Source organism: Salvelinus namaycush, chromosome 32 (assembly GCF_016432855.1).
Source record: "Salvelinus namaycush isolate Seneca chromosome 32, SaNama_1.0, whole genome shotgun sequence".
Taxonomy (NCBI): Eukaryota; Metazoa; Chordata; class Actinopteri; order Salmoniformes; family Salmonidae; genus Salvelinus; species Salvelinus namaycush.
The window spans coordinates 19,958,866-19,977,923 of record NC_052338.1 but is presented as its reverse complement, the minus strand read 5'-3'; the positions used below and the strand labels follow the sequence as shown (position 1 = coordinate 19,977,923).

Sequence of the window (19,058 nt, the reverse complement as noted above, 5' to 3'; positions counted from 1 at the left end):
GGTAATAAATTCAAGTTAACGTGTATGCTAGTGTATTAGGGCTGTGGTGGTCATGAAATTTGGATTGTTATGCAAATTCCTGCCGATGTCATGTTATTTGACCGTTATTTAACAAACAAATTTAGCATCTCCTGGATTCCACCCATAGAGTACATCTACATTTTAAAAAGTCTAATAAATCTATTTAATATAGCCTACACCATCAAAATAAATCCATTATTTGTTTTGGGCAGGTCTAAAGAAACAATATATGAAGAAAATGTAGTCTATTTCAGAAGAACAGAATAGCATATTCTGAGTTGTCCTAATGTTAGTCCCTGATCTGGCTATGCCATATGGCTGTGGGTTAAGTTAGTTCATTTAGCAGGCAATAATTGCTTATAATTCCCGTGGCATTAATTTATATTTTATAGTGAGAACAATAAAATTGAACATAGCTGAATAAAATAGAAAAGATATGTTTCTCCAAATGATTTCCAAGGGTGTGCAAACATGCGGCTATTCTGTGTTGAGCATTTAACAAAGAAACAGAACCTCTTATATGCTCAATTTAGAGTTATTTATGCAACTTTAGTTGTGATAAACGTTTGGCTATAGGTTTTGATTTCTAATACATTCTAAGGCTGCATGATTCGAGTAATGATGAATAGAAAAAAAGTTGCATGAAAGGCAAGCACTTTGCTCTGTTTCTTGCGCAGGCTGCACACATTTCATCAGTCTCTCATTGCTAATATTCTCACCCATCAGACTATTCTCAATATAATCGGGTCTTTACATATAGCCTATATGTGTGGAATATATATATATTTTTAGAATGGCCAACCTCCCCCCAAAAAACCTGGCACTAATAGAAAGTGGAGGTTATGTGCTGTTATGTTTTTAATATGCCAGGTAGGCTACACCGTTTGTAAAGCGGATTAATGTGCTTAATTTTAAGAATTGAGCAATAAATATAGCAACACGAGAAATCTGGGATCCTCTTTTAAATAGTAGCCAGTCAAACTGTGTTCACACGCGATTGCGCAATGACTTGGCTTATAAGAACCCATTTCACTAGGCTCTGTAGGCTATATCACCAACTGTGTTCTAGGGGTCTTGGGACTATATGCTGCTTTTGGAGTTAATTGGCCACTTTAGTTGTGAATCAACCTTATCAAAACATATAGGCCTATGATTAGAAAAACTCCCACAAAAAATGCATGCGCTGTTTCTTGCCTTAGACTGCACACGCTGGGCATCATTCACAAGTGATAATATTCTCACCCCCATCAAACTATTTTCAATTTAGTCTTTACACATACTAAATAATATGTGTGAAATTGGTTTTGATTTAGAATGGGCCATTATCATGCACCTGTTGGAACAGGGGATGGGGAAAAAAAGACATGTACTCCGTATGTCCTTGAATAGCAAATGGAGGATGCTTTCCCATAGGTTCATTTTCTTGCCAGCCAGGTAGGCTACTCCAGTTGTTAATTTTAGGAAAGTTGAGAAATAAATATAGTGTATAGAAATCTGATGGGATCCTCCTCTTTAATAGAGCTCATCAAAACTCTTTCTCACGCAATTGCATAAACTATAGAAATGTTGCGCAACAGGGCTTATAGGAACACTTATTTAATTCTCATAGCATCAACCAGCTATGAGTTGCTAGCACTCGCTATGCAAACTGGATGCCAGGGCTCTCATGAAGTGTTTGATTTGATTTAATTGGACAATAGAGCGCTGAGTACCAGGCCATTAGCGTCTGCCGGTTAGTCCGTTTGGTAGGCTACTAATGACCATCAGTGGCATCAGAGTGCAGTTTTGGAGAATTCTAGTTAATGTGACTAAATGTTACATGGAATTTGACTCGCGACTGCTGGTGGGCGGTAATATGGTCACCTTAACAGCCCTGCAATGCATGATGCATCCTTTTGGTTGTTAATTCAATGTGTCAAAGTTTTACTTCTATCCTGTCCATAATCAAATAAACTAGACCTACTAAATGTGTGAATTATGAATCTTCTCTGCATGCAGGACCATGTCATCATTGTCTGGACACTTAAAGTCTTATCTGACTGTATGTTTACAGTAGTGGTAGAAAATTCAGTAAACATGTTGATAAAACTTTGAATGTTTAACTTTTTTCCCCTCCAAAGTATGCATGTTACCTGTTTAAACCTCTCCTGCACATTTTTCCTGTCTCGTCACTCCTGAACCATAGCATACTCTACAGCTCTACAGGAGTCTACACTACCAACCAATCACTTAATCTGCCTCAGAAGCTCTGTGCTGGACCAATCACATATTTAGTGCACTAATAAACAAATATACACAAATTAATTATTGTGGATCATTTTTATTTGTGAGTGTTGATTAGGTCTATGGGTGCATTTTAATAGTCTGAAGTGGTTTCTTCTCCATCTGAGAAAACAGGACACTGACAGGTAGAAGCAATATTGGGGATGTCTACAGGGGACTGGCTCTCACGTGCAGTCATGTCAGTGCAGATTAAGGAAAGGTGATGAGGAGAAGAAGCAGGAAGCCACTTGTGGTGCACCCTAGCAGCTCTGAGTTTGTTGCCAAAATAACTAGAATAATGACAAGTTTTTCTCCTTGATGTCTTCACGTTTGCTTCAAGGGAGTTCACTGCATTTCACACAACTTTATATATTAATTTATGTATGTACTTTATTACCTGTACTAACGCAGTTAGATTATATTCAGTGGTGTTTCTAGGATTTTAAGACATTAGGGGCTAAATCCCTAAGCCAGTAACAACAGTTAAATGGAGGAATGAAAGAATTCCACAGTGTACACACACACACACTCTCTCACCTACAAATTATTTGTAAACCACATTTGACTTTTTCACTGTATTTCACCTCTTAAAATTTGTGCAAATAAATATAACTAATTAGAATCTATAGAACAGCTTGAAGTGATACAGTCTACTGTGTACTCAACCCACCTGTGTTCTCTCTCCATCTGCCCTCTTCTGTCACTTTCTCTGTGTCTTGTCTGTTGCTGTCTCAGGTTCTTGTTTATTACTGTCTCCTTTGTCTGTCCTTTTCTGTTCTTCTGGTGTCTCTATTATATCGTATTCTTATGTTGCTGTCTCTGTCTTGTCTGATGTGTCTTTAGTTTTGCAATCCAAAACGGTCACGGGGATACTGGGGTAGCTTAACTTGTTTTGGGCATGTGCCTGGGTCACCTAAAAGGGGGTCCCCCTTTAGTGCACGTTTTGGTTTTTACACTAGCACTACACAGCTGATTCAAATAATCAAAGCCTGATGATGAGTTGGTATTTGAATCAGCTGTGTAGTGCTAGGACAAAACCCAAAGCGAGCACTCAGGGGGGTTCCCAGGACTGAGTTTGGGAAACACTGATCTAAATCATCCTCTTCCCTACAATTTGCCCTTGCCTGCTGTTCTCATCTGTCCTCATCCTTAACTCATCTGAAAGGGAGCAAGGTGCCACATGTCATTAGTTCATATTAAAGGGTGACTGCACTTCCTGATTTTGCTTAGTTTTAGATTTGGGACCATCAATAAATGACAATGTAAATTAGACAATATTTTCATGTTGCACACCTTTTAGTTTTCTCATTAAATTATTTCAATATTTGTATATTAATTTCTACAATTTATAGTTGGTTTGAGGTTTTAAAGTCATGGAAATTTGGAGCTATTGGAATTTTAACATAATTACTGATCGTCCCTAACTTGCCCCATAGGGATATTCAAAGTCAACCCAAATTTACCACAGGCATTACATGAAAGAATACCATGATATTGTTTGAGGAGAGTGCACAGTTATGAACTTCAAAAGTTATTAATGAACTAATTAGGCACATTTGGGCAGTCTGATACAACATTTTGAACAGAAATGTAATGGTTCATTGGATCAGTCTAAAACTGTGCACATACACTGCTGCCATCTAGTGGACAAAATCTGGGCTGGGCTGGAATAATACATTATGGCCTTTCTCTTGCATTTCAAAGATGATGGTACAAAAAAACGCATGTTTTTTTCTTTGTATTATCTTTTTCCAGATCTAAACTTCAAAGTGTTTCCTTTCAAATGGTATCAAGAATATGCATATCCTTGCTTCAGGTCCTGAGCTACAGGCGGTTAGATTTGGGTATGTAATTTTAGGCGAAAATTGAAAAAAAAGGTGCGCATCCTCAAAATATCACAGACAAAATGTTCAGCTGCCCCTTTATGGATGGGAGGTTACCGTGGTAACAGGGCCACACGAGTCCTGTCACGTGAGTCTGTGATTTGGGTTCTGACCCTCAAAATATCACAGACAAAATGTTCAGCTGCCCCTTTATGGATGGGAGGTTACCGTGGTAACAGGGCCACACGAGTCCTGTCACGTGAGTCTGTGATTTGGGTTCTGACTAGGGTCAGAACCCAAATAGCGTCTCTTTATAGCGTCTAAAAGCTATAAGTTGAAGCAGCAGTTGCAAACTATAGTTGTAAAACAACCGAGACATTCGAGTAAATTAGACCAACTTTTATGCCAATGCCTCCAAAAATGAATCCATCAGCACTTCACTCATTGCACACAGCTCCCCAGCGTTTCTGCGCGAGGTGGGATATAGGATTCGTATTTATTTGTGCAAATGGCAGCTTGCAGAAACGTCCTCTCACTGTCAACTGCGTCTATTTTCAGCGAACTTAACGTGTAAATATTTGTATGAACATAATATTCAACAACTGAGACATAAACTGAACAAGTTCCACAGACATGTGACAATGTTTCCCTGAACAAAGGAGGGGTCAAAATTAAAAGTAACAGTCAGTATCTGGTGTGGCCACCAGCTGCATTAAGTACTGCAGTGCATCTCCTCCTCGTGGACTGCACCAGATTTGCCAGTTCTTGCTGTGAGATGTTACCCCACTCTTCCACCAAGGCACCTGCAAGTTCCCGGACATTTATGGGGGGAATGGCCCTAGCCCTAGCCCTCACCCTCCAATCCAACAGGTCCCAGACGTGCTCAATGGGATTGAGATTCGGGCTCTTCGCTGGCCATGGCAGAACACTGACATTCCTGTCTTGCAGGAAATCACGCACAGAACGAGCAGAATGGCTGGTGGTATTGTCATGCTGGAGGGTCATGTCAGGATGAGCTTGCAGGAAGGGTACCACATGAGGGAGGAGGATGTCTTCCCTGTAATGCACAGCGATGAGATTGCCTGCAATGACAACAAGCTCAGTCCGATGATGCTGTGACACACTGCCCCAGACCATGACGGACCATCCACCTCCAAATTGATCCCGCTCCAGAGTACAGGCCTCGGCGTAATGCTCATTCCTTCGACGATAAACGCGAATCTGACCATCACCCCTTGTCAGACAAAACCGCGACTTGTCAGTGAATCGCACTTTTTACCAGTCCTGTCTGGTCCAGAGATGGTGGGTTTGTGCCCATAGGCGACATTGTTGCCGGTGAGGTCTGGTGAGGACCTACCTTACAACAGGCCTACAAGCCCTCAGTCCAGCCTCTCCCAGCCTATTGCGGACAGTCTGAGCACTGATGGAGGGATTGTGCGTTCCTTGTGTAACTCTGGCAGTTGTTGCCATCCTGTATCTGTCCCGTAGGAGTAATGTTCGGATGTACTGATCCTGTGCAGGTGTTGTTACACGTGGTCTGCCACTGCGAGGACAATCAGCTGTGTGTCCTGCCTCACAGTGCTGTCTTAGGCGCCTCACAGTACGGACATTGCAATGTATTGCCCTGGCCACATCTGCAGTTCTAATGCCTCCTTGCAGCATGCCTAAGGCACGTTCACACAGATGAGCAGGGACCCTGGGCATCATTCTTTTGGTGTTTTTCAGAGTCAGTAGAAAGGCCTCTTTAGTGTCCTAAGTTTTCATAACTGTGACCTTAATTGCCTACCGTCTGTAAGCTGTTAGTGTCTTAACGACCATTCCACAGGTGCATGTTCATTAATTGTTCATGGTTCATTGAACAAGCATGGGAAACAGTGTTTAAACCCTTTACAATGAAGATCTGTGAAGTTTTTTGGATTTTAATTAATTATCTTTGAAATACAGGGTCCTGAAAAAGGGATGTTTCTTTTTTTGCTAAGTTTACTTTAAAAACAGCTACTCCAGCATTTTTCTAACCATAACTCGCACAGATGCTCATACTTGACTTTTGACTATTTTTATTCACAAATGTAATAGAGCCCTACCGCGGTGGTGTCATAATACCCATAAAACCTAGCGGTCAAACGGAAATTCCCCGTAGGAGATTTTAGAAAATAAGGGCTGTGTTTTGTGCAGGCTTACCCTGGTGTGATGTTTTGGATAACCATGTAAATCTCTCTCACACAAGGTGACTTTTATCAATATGTTCGGCTCTATTTAACCTCATATTAGATAATGCTCATCAGCGTCAAAGTAGACCTCATGCAAGACTACAAATCCCTGCAAGCTCCTGTACTTCATCTCTAGCTGACACCTTTGCTAAACTTGTATTGTCAATTTAAAGCTTGCACAAGACAGTTCACAGAATTGTCAATTTAAAGAAATGTAGCCAATTTATACATTACTGCATTAAGCTAACATTAGATAGTTAAATTCTTACCTTTGCCTCGATTCGGCAGTCTCGTCCAGATCACCATGGTATTTGTAGTTCTTTATGATAGCCACGTTAGCAGCTAATTAGGATAAAAATAATGTGGGTAAATACAGGCGAATATGTTGAAAAGTGACCTTGTCCTAGAGAGATTTACACGGTTATCAAAATGTCACGCCAGGGTAAGCCTACACGAAACACAGAATTTATTTTAAGTGTTTCTAAAATCCCCCAAGGGAAAAATTAATGATGGAAATATTATTGGAACAATTTCCATGTTGACTGCAAGGTTTTATGGGTATTATGAGTCTTACTGTGGTATTCTATGCTCTCACTGTTGAGCCCTGCAAATTGACCACCCCTTAACATAGCTGGTGAAATAGACATTCTTACCCGCCAATATCTAAATCTACCCGCATTTGCCAAACCATGAATAACAGGCTCAGACCATTATTCTTCCTCCACCAAACTTTACATTCGGCACTATGCATTGTGGCAGGTAGTGTAATCCTGTAATCCGCCAAACCCAGACTGTTCCAGAGTCCAATTGCAGCGAGTTTTACACCACTCCAGCCGACGCTTGGCATTGCGTATGGTGATCAGGCTTGTGTGCGGCTGCTCGGCCATGGAAACACATTTCATGAAGCCCATGACGAACAGTTATTGTGCTGATATTACTTCAAGAGGCAGATTGGAACTCGGTAGTGAGTGTTGCAACCGAGGACAGACGATTTTTATGCGCTACGCGTTTCAGCACTAGGCGGTCCTGTTCTGTGAGCTTGTGTGGCCTACCACTTCATGGCTGAACTGTTGTTGCTCCTAGACATTTCCACTTCACAATAACAGCACTTACAGTTGACCAGGGCAGCTCTAGCAGGGCAGAAATTTGACGAATTGACTTGTTGGAAAGGTGGCATGCTATGATGGTGCCATGTTGAAAGTCACTGAGCTATTCAGTACGGCCATTCTACTGTCAATGTTTGTCTATGGAGATTGCATGGCTGTGTGCTTGATTTTATACACCTGTCAGCAATGGGTGTGGCTGAAATAGCCGAATCCACTAATATTAAGGGGAGTCCACATACTTTTATATATATAGTGTATAATATTTGACTAAAACATAATAATTTCAAACCTTGATTACATTTAGGGACATTGCCCTTCGTAGAGTGCCATCTTTCGGATGGGAAGTTAAAACGGGTGTCCTGACTCTTTGTTATCATTCAAAATACCATGGCACTTATTGTAAGAGTACTGGTGTTCATCCCGGTGTCACTGCTAAATTCCCATCCTGGCCACATTCCATCATGGCCACCTAATCATCCCCCTCATTCCTAATTGGCATACATCCCTCCTCACCTCTCCACCTGATAGCTGATGTGTGGTGAGCGTTCTGGCACAAAAATGGTCGCCATGCATCATTGAGGTGGGTGCTACACATTGTTGGTGGATGTGGTGAGTTTCCACCTACTATGTAACGCGCTTTGAGTACCTCAGTTGGTCTAAAAGTGCTATATAAATCCAATCAATTATTATTGATTATTATTATTTGTGTACGATCATGTCTCTCTATTATGCATGGAAATATTTGGGAACAGATTTACTCAATGAAAACCACTTGGAGCTGATTTCCTGGTGTTTTTACAGTCTTTTATGTCCAAAAATTATATTTTTTATGAAAAAAACATAAAACAGAATAATTAAATAACAAATAAAAAAATCTATCTCTGTCTGTTTGTCTGTCTATGTAATTTATTTTGCTCAGAAAACTTGTGGGGACAAATAAAACCAGTTGGGGAACCCTGGACTATGGTCTCATGAGTCTTCTCAATTCCGCCTGTGGATAAGTCAGGTACCACCAGAGGTCCTAGTACCCCTGGTTGGGAACCACTGCGCTAGGCTATTATGCGTTAGCCGATTTACTTTCATTTTCATATTTGCAACTACCTAAAAAATGGTGAGTAGCCTTTTTACTTCGTCTGTTGAGAAGAAATTAAGATACACGACAAACATCAACATTTGAACACACATGATATTTTATTCATCTATCGATTTTGCCAAAACATATAAAGATACATTCGAGCGTTGTGACGGGCACGCACGCGCGCACAGACACACCTATGCAAATATTTGGCCTAGTCTACCATCTTTGTACTATACTCTCAAAAACGTCGTTTTTTCGAAAAGTAAATTTGGCGAAATTCAAATAAGTATAAACCTTCTAATGACTTTTCATAATAGCAGTCGCAGTTATTGTAGTTTTAGTCTATTAAATGTTTATGACGTTATCTTTCCCATGACAGGAGACCGGACTACGAGAGAGGTGAGCCTCAACATAGTAACCATTAACTCTTCTTTTGATATTTCAATAAATTAATTGATTACACACTTATTTATTGAGAAAATTCATATTGTGTCATTAAATATTTTAGGGCAGAATTGTTTTTGCAGACTGAAGACAGTTTTAGGATTAATGCCTACAATATCATCTGTGAAATGAACAAACTACACGGACCTAGGGAATATGTGGATGAGGTATGCATGTACCCCTTTGAAGACCAAGGTAAAACTAGTTTCAGGTTGGATATTCGATGGATATTCACCTGTAGTTTTCCTTACGTCCACCAACAGCAGATAGGGACTGTCAACATAGTGATAAATCACATTTTTCAAATTTCAATAGCTCTAGCACACTTTTTTTGTAGAATTACATCTAGCACTATTTTAAATTCATTATTTACAATTTTGAATTTCAATAGCTTTGGTCATGTGACTTACTGACTTCAAACAAGGTTCAGAATGTACACTCGGTGGGCCTACACATTGCACACCCTTTAGTTTGTCCATTTTCATCTCACACGTTTTTACATGAATTTTTCTAACTTTCAAATGTCAATAGCTCCTTGGTCATGTGACCTACTGACTTCAAACAAGGTTCAGAATGTACACTCGGTGGGCCTACACATTGCACACCCTTTAGTTTGTCCATTTTCATCTCACGCAATTTTACATATTTTTTCAATGTTTTTCAATGTTTCTAATTTCAATAGCTCCTTGGTCATGTGACCTACTGACTTCAAACAAGGTTCAGAATGTACACTCAGTGTGCCTACACATTGCACACCCTTTTGCTTGTCCATTTTAATCTCACCAGATTTTACATTAATTTGCCTGCTCTGCCCCCTTGAAGGACAGTGTCACTCACACACCTATTCACTTGGGCCTTCTTCCTGGGGCCTTCCTGACCTCCAGGCAGGCCCCCATTGACCTGGTGACCTCTGACTCCTGGCCTCTAGGCCTACACTCCCTGCCCGCCTGCATGCCCTCTCACTGAGCCTGAGAGTGTATAGCTTACTCCCTGGAACTACAGACCTCCAGGCCTCCACACCTACTCTCCCTACCCAGTCAACACCCCTTTCCCTTGGTCTTAGAGTATAGCTTACTCCCTGGAATTACTAAGACATCTATAGTCCCGCTGTCAGGAACCACGTGCACCTGGTAACCCGTAACAGGCTCTGTGTACCTGGTAACCCGTAACAGACTCTATGTACCTGGAAACCTGTAACAGGCTCTGTGCACCTGGTAACCCGTAACAGGCTCTGTGTACCTGGTAACCCGTAACAGACTCTATGTACCTGGAAACCTGTAACAGGCTCTGTGCACCTGGTAACCCGTAACAGGCTCTGTGTACCTGGTAACCCGTAACAGGCTCTGTGCTCCTGGTGACCTGCCCGCTTTTTTTCTGCTCACAGACTAAGTCCCCACTCCAACCTCCATGGCCTGAGTGCTGCCCCCAGCTCCTGAGTAACGCCCGGTGGTATCATCAGAGGTTTTTCTGTCTTACAAACTGGACATCAGTTGCCGCTACAAACCTTCAGCTGACTTTGACTGTTTTTTTACACCCACTCAACATCAAGTGCCAGCGCAATACTTATAAGCTTGAGGACCAAATACCCCTCGCTGTATCTAGCGGCACCATCAACGGGGTCGGAAGAAGCAACAGAAGATAATCATCCCCTTTCAAACATTTGCTTGCCCAGTCAGCCTTCTGGGACAGAGCCATAGGAACCACCTTCACCAGCGCTTCTTCGATATTCCTCACTTTGACATGAGGGGGTCACAGTCACCCCACGGGTGATTTGAGTGCGACCCTGACAGGTGGGTATGCTCCTTTGAATTTGAATTTCAAGTTGACATTCATTGATCCATGCCCAGTGGGAACCTAGGCTTCTTCCATCAATTTTATGGTTCCGCGGCAAATCAATGGGCGTGGATGGTACTACCCACATCAGATGTAGGGCCTCCCGGGTGGCGCAGTGGTCTAGGGCACTGCATCACAGTGCTAGCTGCGCCACCAGAGTCTCTGGGTTCGCGCCCAGGCTGGGCTGGGTTCGCGCCCAGGCTCTGTCGCAGCCGGCCGCAACCGGGAGGTCCGTGGGGCGATGCACAATTGGCATAGCGTCGTCCGGGTTAGGGAGGGTTTGGTCGGTAGGGATATCCTTGTCTCAGTATGTAAAATGTAATGAAATGTAAAAAATGTAATAAAATGTATGCACTCTACTGTAAGTCGCTCTGGATAAGAGCGTCTGCTAAATGACTAAAATGTAAATGTAGGCCCCTCCCCAGACAAGCTGGAGATACCTCTCCCCACTTCGTAGGGCATGAGCCAGATCCATGCAATGCCCTATCACTGCGAGGCCAATGGGTTTAGTCTCCGCCTCAAGTCTAGTGAGCGTAGAGGAGACCTCCCCACCTACAATGTGTGGGGCCGGCGAGCGCCGTACCTGGGGAGATCCGCGAGAAGGGCCTGGCGCGCGTCTAGAGTTGCCGCCACCAACTGCCGGACCCAACCCCCCACCGGTCCGCCTTCAGCCCGCCGACGGACACCACCCCGGGGACGAATCCCCGTACGCAGCCCCATGCGAGACCACACACAAGAGACCGCGAGATGGGCCGCACAACGAACTTCCAATGGTGTCGAGAGGAGGGCGATGGAGCGACTGCTCCACTAGACGCGGCTTGAGCCAAGCCCCGCACCCCAGCCCGACCGACCCAACCCTTAGAGCCAATCCTTATCCCGAAGTTACAGATCTTTTTTTGCCAACTTCCCTTACCTACATTGTCATAACATGCCAGAGGCTGTTCACCTTGGAGACCTGCTGCAGATATGGGTACGGCCCTGCATGAGATTTACACCCTCTCCCCTGGATTTTCAAGGGCCAGGGAGAGCTCACCGGACGCCGCCGAAACCGTGACGCTTTCCATGGCTTGGGCCCCTCTCTCGGGGCGAACCCATTCCAGGGCGCCCTGTCCTTGAATGAGTTTGAAGAAAAGAGAACTCTCCCTGGGGCTCCCGCCAGCTTCTCCAGGATCGCCAGCTTCTCCATGACCAAGGAGCTATTGAAATTCGAAAGTTTTAAATATTAATGTAAAAACGTGTAAGATGAAAATGGACAAACTAAAGGGTGTGCAATATAGAAAGGTAGTCAGTGGACATTCTGAACCTTGTTTGAAGTCAGTAGGTCACATGACCAAAGAGCTATTGAAATTCTAATGTAAAAAAAGTTTGTACTTTGTTTATGCTCCCTAACTAATTCAACTAGGAATACAATGTGCTGCTCACATTGCCACATGTTTATTAGCTTTGGAAAGCGAATTAATGTCCAAATCATGAAAATAAGACCTGTGCAATGTTGTGCGCAATTTGTCCAACATCATGACACTTATTTGGAGTCTGTGGCTCAAGTGGTTTGAAAGCTATTGAGTTTGAAAGCACGAATATCCGTCCAATATACAACATTAGGGTTACACTTTTAAAGAGAAAATCATTTTATTTGTGCTTCTCATATCAAACCTGTGTCTATAAGATGCTCCACAGCATCTTCTTCTTAGGCTGGATTCATTCCCCCAAATACACCCCCGAGATGATCCTTGGTGACCATTTGTCTGAGATGATGGAGAAGATATTCCCACAACCGTTTGAGAGTTACACAAGGAAACTGCCAAAACGGACTCCATTCTCCTGTGTGCTGGATATGGTGAGTGTTGTGTTGCTGATGCTCTTGACTAACTCACTGGGTGTAACCGGTGTGAAATGGCTAGCTAGTTAGCTGGGTGCGCGCTAATAGCGTTTCAATCAGTGACATCAATAGCTCTGAGACCTTGAAGTAGTTGTTTCCCTTGCTCTGCGAGGGCCGCAGCTTTTGTGGAGGGATAGGTAACGATGCTTCGAGGGTGACTGTTGTCAATGTGTGCAGGGGGTCCCTGGTTTGAGGCGAGGAGAGCAAGGAAGCAATACTGTTACATTGGTGCCGTGACCCGGATCACTGGTTGCTGCGGAAAAGGAGGGTGAGTGTAACCGATGTGAAATGGTTAGCGGGATGCGCGCTAATAGCGTTTCAATCGGTGGCGATAGGTAGCGATGCTTCGAGGGTGACTGTTGTCGATGTGTGCAGAGTGTCCCTGGTTCGAGCCCAGGTAGGGGCGAGGAGAGGGATGGAAGCAATACTGTTACATGGGCAGAGACATCAGTTCAACGTCTAGTTTTGATTTATATTTTGTTGAGTTGTCAACTAACCATGAATTCAATGTGAAATCAATAACAAATGTCCAGTGGCGTGTATTCATGGAGCCAAGGGAAGCCCGGCTTCCCCCCAAAAATGGCATGGCGCTTGCAATGCCAGGGTTGTGGGTTCGATTCCCACAGGAGACCAGTACAGCTGGTCCCAGCGCCCCTCTGTCTCTCTACATGTAGGCCATCTATCTGATACTGTCGGGTCCAAACAAGTATGACATTGTTGCCGCCCGTCGCATTGAATGCAAGGGAAGCCAGCGAGCATTTGGCCCCCCTTGACAAGAAAAGTATAACAAATTTGCCAATCAGCGTTGAGCTAAACTGAGCGCGCTCAACTGTGAATGGTCCTGGCGGGGGAAAAAAGTGTAAAGGGAAGCCAGGTTGGATTTGGTGTCTCTCCTATCAAATTGCTTTGAGAGCATACGTCATTAACCAAAACAACTTCAATTGTTGCATCTCTTTGTGTTTTTGTCCTCCGGTGGCTAGCTAGCTAGCTAGCTAACATTTTCCCTTTCCTAAATTAGCCATGGAAAGAGATAGGGATTTGGACTTGTTATTTTACTTAATTCTCCGTACCGGCGTTTCTGATCCAACCGTTAATTCATACATTGTTGTGCCCCTGACCTGAGAGGATGGAAGTTCAGTATGTAGCTAGATGTAGAAGGCTAATGTAACTAGCTAATGTTGCTCATGAATGGAAGTTAGGCTAGCGAGCAAGCATTTTAGCCAGGTAGCCTAGGACAACAAAAAATAAAAGTGTGTACTGCATGAATGAAAGAGAGGAGGATGGCATTGGCGCTTCTCTACAAGTAGGGTGATTCTCTACTTGCGCGCACACACACGAGTAAAACAGAAATCAGAACCATGGGCAGCCACATCATATTTAGCTTATATTGATTGTTCTCAATTGTTTTTGGTATCTTTTTGTTGATGTTGAAATGTTGAAGTTGAAACGGTGCTGGAATAGTGGTGGCAGCTCCTGTTTTCTTTGCGACTTGTGGTAACTCTCTGTGGTTCTAAATCAATAGTTGTTTAGTGGTCCGAAAATGTCGGAAACATTAACTTGCTCAACCATGCTGTAAGTCATGTAACTCTGATGCAATATGCGTAGTGGACTTCACTGGACAAAGGTTGCTATCCGTTTTTGTGATAAAACAAAGGTGTGGTTGAATTTATTCTGCCACTGTCTTCTTATTGTCTTGGCCTTTAGGCCTATATATCACGGTCACAAGTCATATGAATTAACAGCAAACAACACAATTATCACAACACATACAGTGTAGGTGGTAATATGGCTTTTCTTGGGTGGGGGCTTGGCATCCCCAGTGATTTTGCCCACAGCACCGCTACAGCAAATGTCACCATGTCATTGGATTTAAGTTAAGAGTTGGGGGGAAAAAATATTAAATGCACGTTTTGCAAATCCAATCAGTTTTCCACGTTGATTTGACGTCATCACATTGATTTTTGGGGTTGAAATGAAGTGGAAACAACGTTGATTCAACCAGTTTCTGCCCAGTGGGAACTGCATATTATGAAGTGATAAGTGCTGAATGCTTTTGTATTGTTATTCAGTATTAAACGGAAAAGGGACAAACAGTGGTGGTCATTTTTCACCATGTTAATTGAATTTGAACTAAACTATGGATGCCCTCAAGGGACATCCTGATTTTACTATGCCTGCGGTTTTAATTTGTTTTTAAAAGACTGTTAAGTCCGTAGTCTTATTATTAAACATAAACACAGGACAGCGGGATTCTTATTGCAAGGGAGAACTTTATCTCAGCGAGGACCAGAGCAACACAACATAAAAAGGTTCAACAGCCATAAGCAGTCTGTGGACAACAGCGCCCTCTTATGGGCAGGATGTATACAAACATTATACATTCAATACATAACAAAGACCAAAATGCAGCCAGTACTGTATATTGTGGAGAAACGTTAGTGAACTATTCACAAAATGATGTGTGACCTGTTGTAACTTAATATATTGATCTGCTCCTATCTGTGTATTTGTTTCTAAGTAATTTCATGAATAGTTTGCAAAAGTTTCTGCAATATACAGGCTGCCAATTTTTGTCTATTTGGATTCTATCTGCCGTTTAAGGGCCTTTTTCTCACTGACCTTATCTTGTTTAACGTCTGTTGTCATCAACTCCCAGGTGGTCTCCTGGTTTGGACCAGACAAAAAGTCGGAAATATGGCATGAAACTGCGGGATATCGCCAATGTCATGTCAGGGAAACACCGGTTCACCTCCTCAACCATCTGCATCTCTGAAAGTGGAGGGAGGTACTATGGAGCGTCCATGTCCTGCACGGGGAAGAAAGAGGGACAGATTATGATCGCTGTGTCCTGTCTGTGTACCTGGCACTACGGTGTATCCAATGCCGTGATGACATACAAGCCAGATAAGAACAAGAGAAAGAACTTTGATGGCACCATGAAACTACAAGAGAATGTCAAGTGCCAGGCTTCCAATGTGAAGAGTGGGGAGAAGATACCTCCTTGCAAGTCCTGTGGTAATCTTTTTGGTCTGGAGAAACCAAGCAATCAGATGTGGCCCTATGGGAACTGTGCAGAGGCAGAGAGCTTGAGCAAACTGCTCTATGGAGAGGAAGAGATTGTTAAGAAAGTAGTACAACCAGTTGATTGCAAAATACGAGAGCAAGTGGTGAAGGAGGTAAAGGCTCACCTGGAAGAGAAGCTCCAAGAGTCAGAATTTCAATGGGATTCTTCCTATTACATTCCACAGTAGATTCTCAGAGATGACTGGTAAACGCATGTGCACACACGCACACACACACACTACATTTACAGATATACAGATGCACATTCCTACTGTGACACACTGAGATCAAAAACATTAAACATATAATCATATCTTGGTGCAGGGCTAGCAACATGTGATTTGTGGCTGACAGCTAGTGTTGAAACATTGCCAAAGCAGTGAACCACTCTGTGCAAATAGTATACAGTATAACTGCTAGGCTATAGCTATCAGCTCTTATCAATGACATCTGTGAGGTAGATGGTTCTTTTAGTGGGGGACTTTGAGAACTTACACTCAACAAAATAAAAGTTAGATAATCAGGCCCCCATTGATCTTGTTATAATGTTTTATCATAAGAATACAGCTTTAGCCTTGTAAAAATGCAGGTAATTGCAGGAAATGTGCTTAAAAACGACAAAATTTGCTCTCAGTTCCATGGCAAAATGTATAGAATTGCAGGAAATGTTGCATTAAAACTGTCACATTTTATTTCAGCTCCAGGGCAAAATGTGTAGAATGGCAGGAAATTAGCTTTAAAACAAAATGTTCTCTACACCAACCCATATGGTGGGTTGTGACTCAAAAGACACCTCCATTTGTGGCTCACAAAGCAAAAAAGTTTGGAAATCCCTGGTTGGAAACCTCGATGGAGATACTGTATTATTCATCATTTGTTGGCTGTATTTAATTGAATACTCTAGACAAAGCATTTTACATTAAACGTATATTATTTTAAATTGATTTTAAACTTTACTTCTGCTGTAGGCATTGATGCACATCTTACTCATCTGTAACAAATTACTAATACTGTAACCGTTGGTGTGAATTAATGTCTGGGTTGACTAATATGTGAGGAATGAATATAATAAAGGAGACTATGATAAAGGAGTGTGTGTGTGTGTGTGTGTGTGTGTGTGTGTGTGTGTGTGTGTGTGTGTGTGTGTGTGTGTGTGTGTGCTTGTTTGATCACCCAGTGTACTTGAGTTTCAGTGACTGTTTAGTTTGCAAACAGAAGGGTTGAGAGGATTGAAATAGCAAACAGGAAAGTGCTAAATAGGGAAGTGCAATCAATGTATTTAACAGCAAACTTTAACCAGGAACCAAAACGCTTGTCTGATTCCAGTCAGTCCCGTCATATGGCCATTAGACCAGTAGGGGCCGGTGTCACCCCAGACAATATCCCTATTGAAATTAAGACAAGTTTGGGTTTTAGTTAAATAATTAGTTCTTAAACAACTTGTCTTGACTTTCCTGGTAAAGGTTAGATATTTTATTACAACTGGAAACTAGATTTTTGTTCAGTGTTTTGTTTTGTCTTGTCAGCATTTCTGTATTTTGTATTACTGCCTGCCTGTGTTATCCTTAACACATTGCATGGACACCTTACCTTTTTCACAAGAGGATGCTTTGAAAGCTACAGTATTTGAATGCAGTTTTAAATCAAATTGATGACTTGCACAGCTGCACGTCACTAGTGGATTCCTAACATGCAATAGGGCAGATAAGCCACTGTTCAAAAGTACAGGGAATAGGGTGGCATTTTGGATGGATGGGCCGTGGTCAAAAGTAGTGCGTTATGTTAGGGGGCCATTTTGGCTCTGGTCAAAAGTAGTGCGTTATGTTAGGGGGCCATTTTGGCTCTGGTCAAAAGTAGTGCGTTATGTTAGGGGGCCATTTTGGCTCTGGTCAAAAGTAGTGAGTTATGTTAGGGGGGCATTTTGGCTCTGGTCAAAAGTAGAGAGTTATGTTAGGGGGCCATTTTGGCTCTGGTCAAAAGTAGTGAGTTATGTTAGGGGGGCATTTTGGCTCTGGTCAAAAGTAGTGCGTTATGTTAGGGGGCCATTTTGGCTCTGGTCAAAAGTAGAGAGTTATGTTAGGGGGCCATTTTGGCTCTGGTCAAAAGTAGTGAGTTATGTTAGGGGGGCATTTTGGCTCTGGTCAAAAGTAGAGAGTTATGTTAGGGGGGCATTTTTGCTCTGGTCAAAAGTAGTGAGTTATGTTAGGGGGGCATTTTGGCTCTGGTCAAAAGTAGTGCACTATAAGCCTTAAACGACTAGACTAGGCACTATTATCATGGTCAAGATCCCTCTAGCACAGTCACTGTAACCTGCCATTGTCACGCCCTGACCTTAGTTATCTATGTTTTCTGTATTATTTTGGTCAGGTCAGGGTGTGACGAGGGTGGGTATGCTTGTTTGTCTTGTCTAGGGTTTTTGTATGTCTAGGGGTGTTTGTTAGCCTAGGTATATTGTATGTCTATGGTGGCCTGAATTGGTTCCCAATCAGAGACAGCTGTTTATCGTTGTCTCTGATTGGGGATCCTATTTAGGTTGCCATTTTCCATTTTGGTTTTGTGGGTAGTTGTCAATGTGTAGTTGCATGTCAGCACTAGTTGTTTATAGCGTCATGTTCGTTTTGTTAGTTTGTTTAAGTGTTCTTCGTTTGAATAAAAGAAGAATGTATTCCAATCACGCTGCGCCTTGGTCTCCTCGTTACGACGAATGTGACAGCCATGATGGTAAATTGTGTTATTCAGACACATGAACAGGTCCCAGCACTGAAACCCACACACACAGACAAACACACAGAAATACAAATCAACAACAGTTACTAATATGAATCATGGATCTGGCAACACTAAGGTTGCAGGTTCAATTCCCACATTGGCTACATTTACTGAGTAAACAGTATGTGGTAAGCGTAAGTGGATTTTAGGATAGAGGCCCCTGCTGAAGTGGCTGAAGCACAGAGAGCAGTGTGAGACAGATTAAACCAGTCTTGGCGTGCGTGTGTGCGTGTGAATGGGTGTGTGTGTGTTAGCATCAGAGTCACTCTGTCATCCCATGGGATAAACGGTGCTCCTGAACCGCCCAGATTACTCCACCTCTCTCTGACAGGCTATAAATAGTGACACACCTCAACACACAACCAGACACAGAGAGAATGGATACTTAGCACCTTCTCAGTGATCACACCCGCACTAGAGCCACCAGATTATTACAGGATGCTATACTGATTACCAGATCATCCATCATAGCAATGTCACCTTTTTTTCTAATTTCCAATGAACAGAGAATATATCAGTCCCTTATTTGTATAACAATACCTGAACAGGAGATACAATGTGATTGATTCA

The 19,058-nt window shown here is 42.6% G+C and overlaps 1 protein-coding gene across 2 annotated transcripts; it reads left to right on the top strand.

The window, feature by feature from the left end:
• Window positions 1-8,469: 8,469 nt before the first annotated feature.
• On the top strand, window positions 8,470-17,517 carry LOC120027201. Of its 2 annotated transcripts, none has more exons than XR_005473271.1 (3): window positions 8,470-8,533; window positions 8,880-8,899; window positions 9,009-9,353. XR_005473271.1 is itself a non-coding variant. In XM_038972093.1 (3 exons), the coding sequence occupies exons 1-3, from the start codon at window positions 8,531-8,533 to the stop codon at window positions 15,905-15,907; spliced, it is 618 nt and encodes a 205-aa protein (XP_038828021.1). In that variant the 5' UTR covers window positions 8,491-8,530; the 3' UTR covers window positions 15,908-17,517. The 2 variants fall into 2 exon arrangements, 1 of the variants encoding a protein (XP_038828021.1); XM_038972093.1 differs by lacking the exon at window positions 9,009-9,353 and adding an exon at window positions 15,313-17,517 and having other exon boundaries at window positions 8,491-8,533.
• The last annotated feature ends 1,541 nt before the right edge of the window (window positions 17,518-19,058 follow it).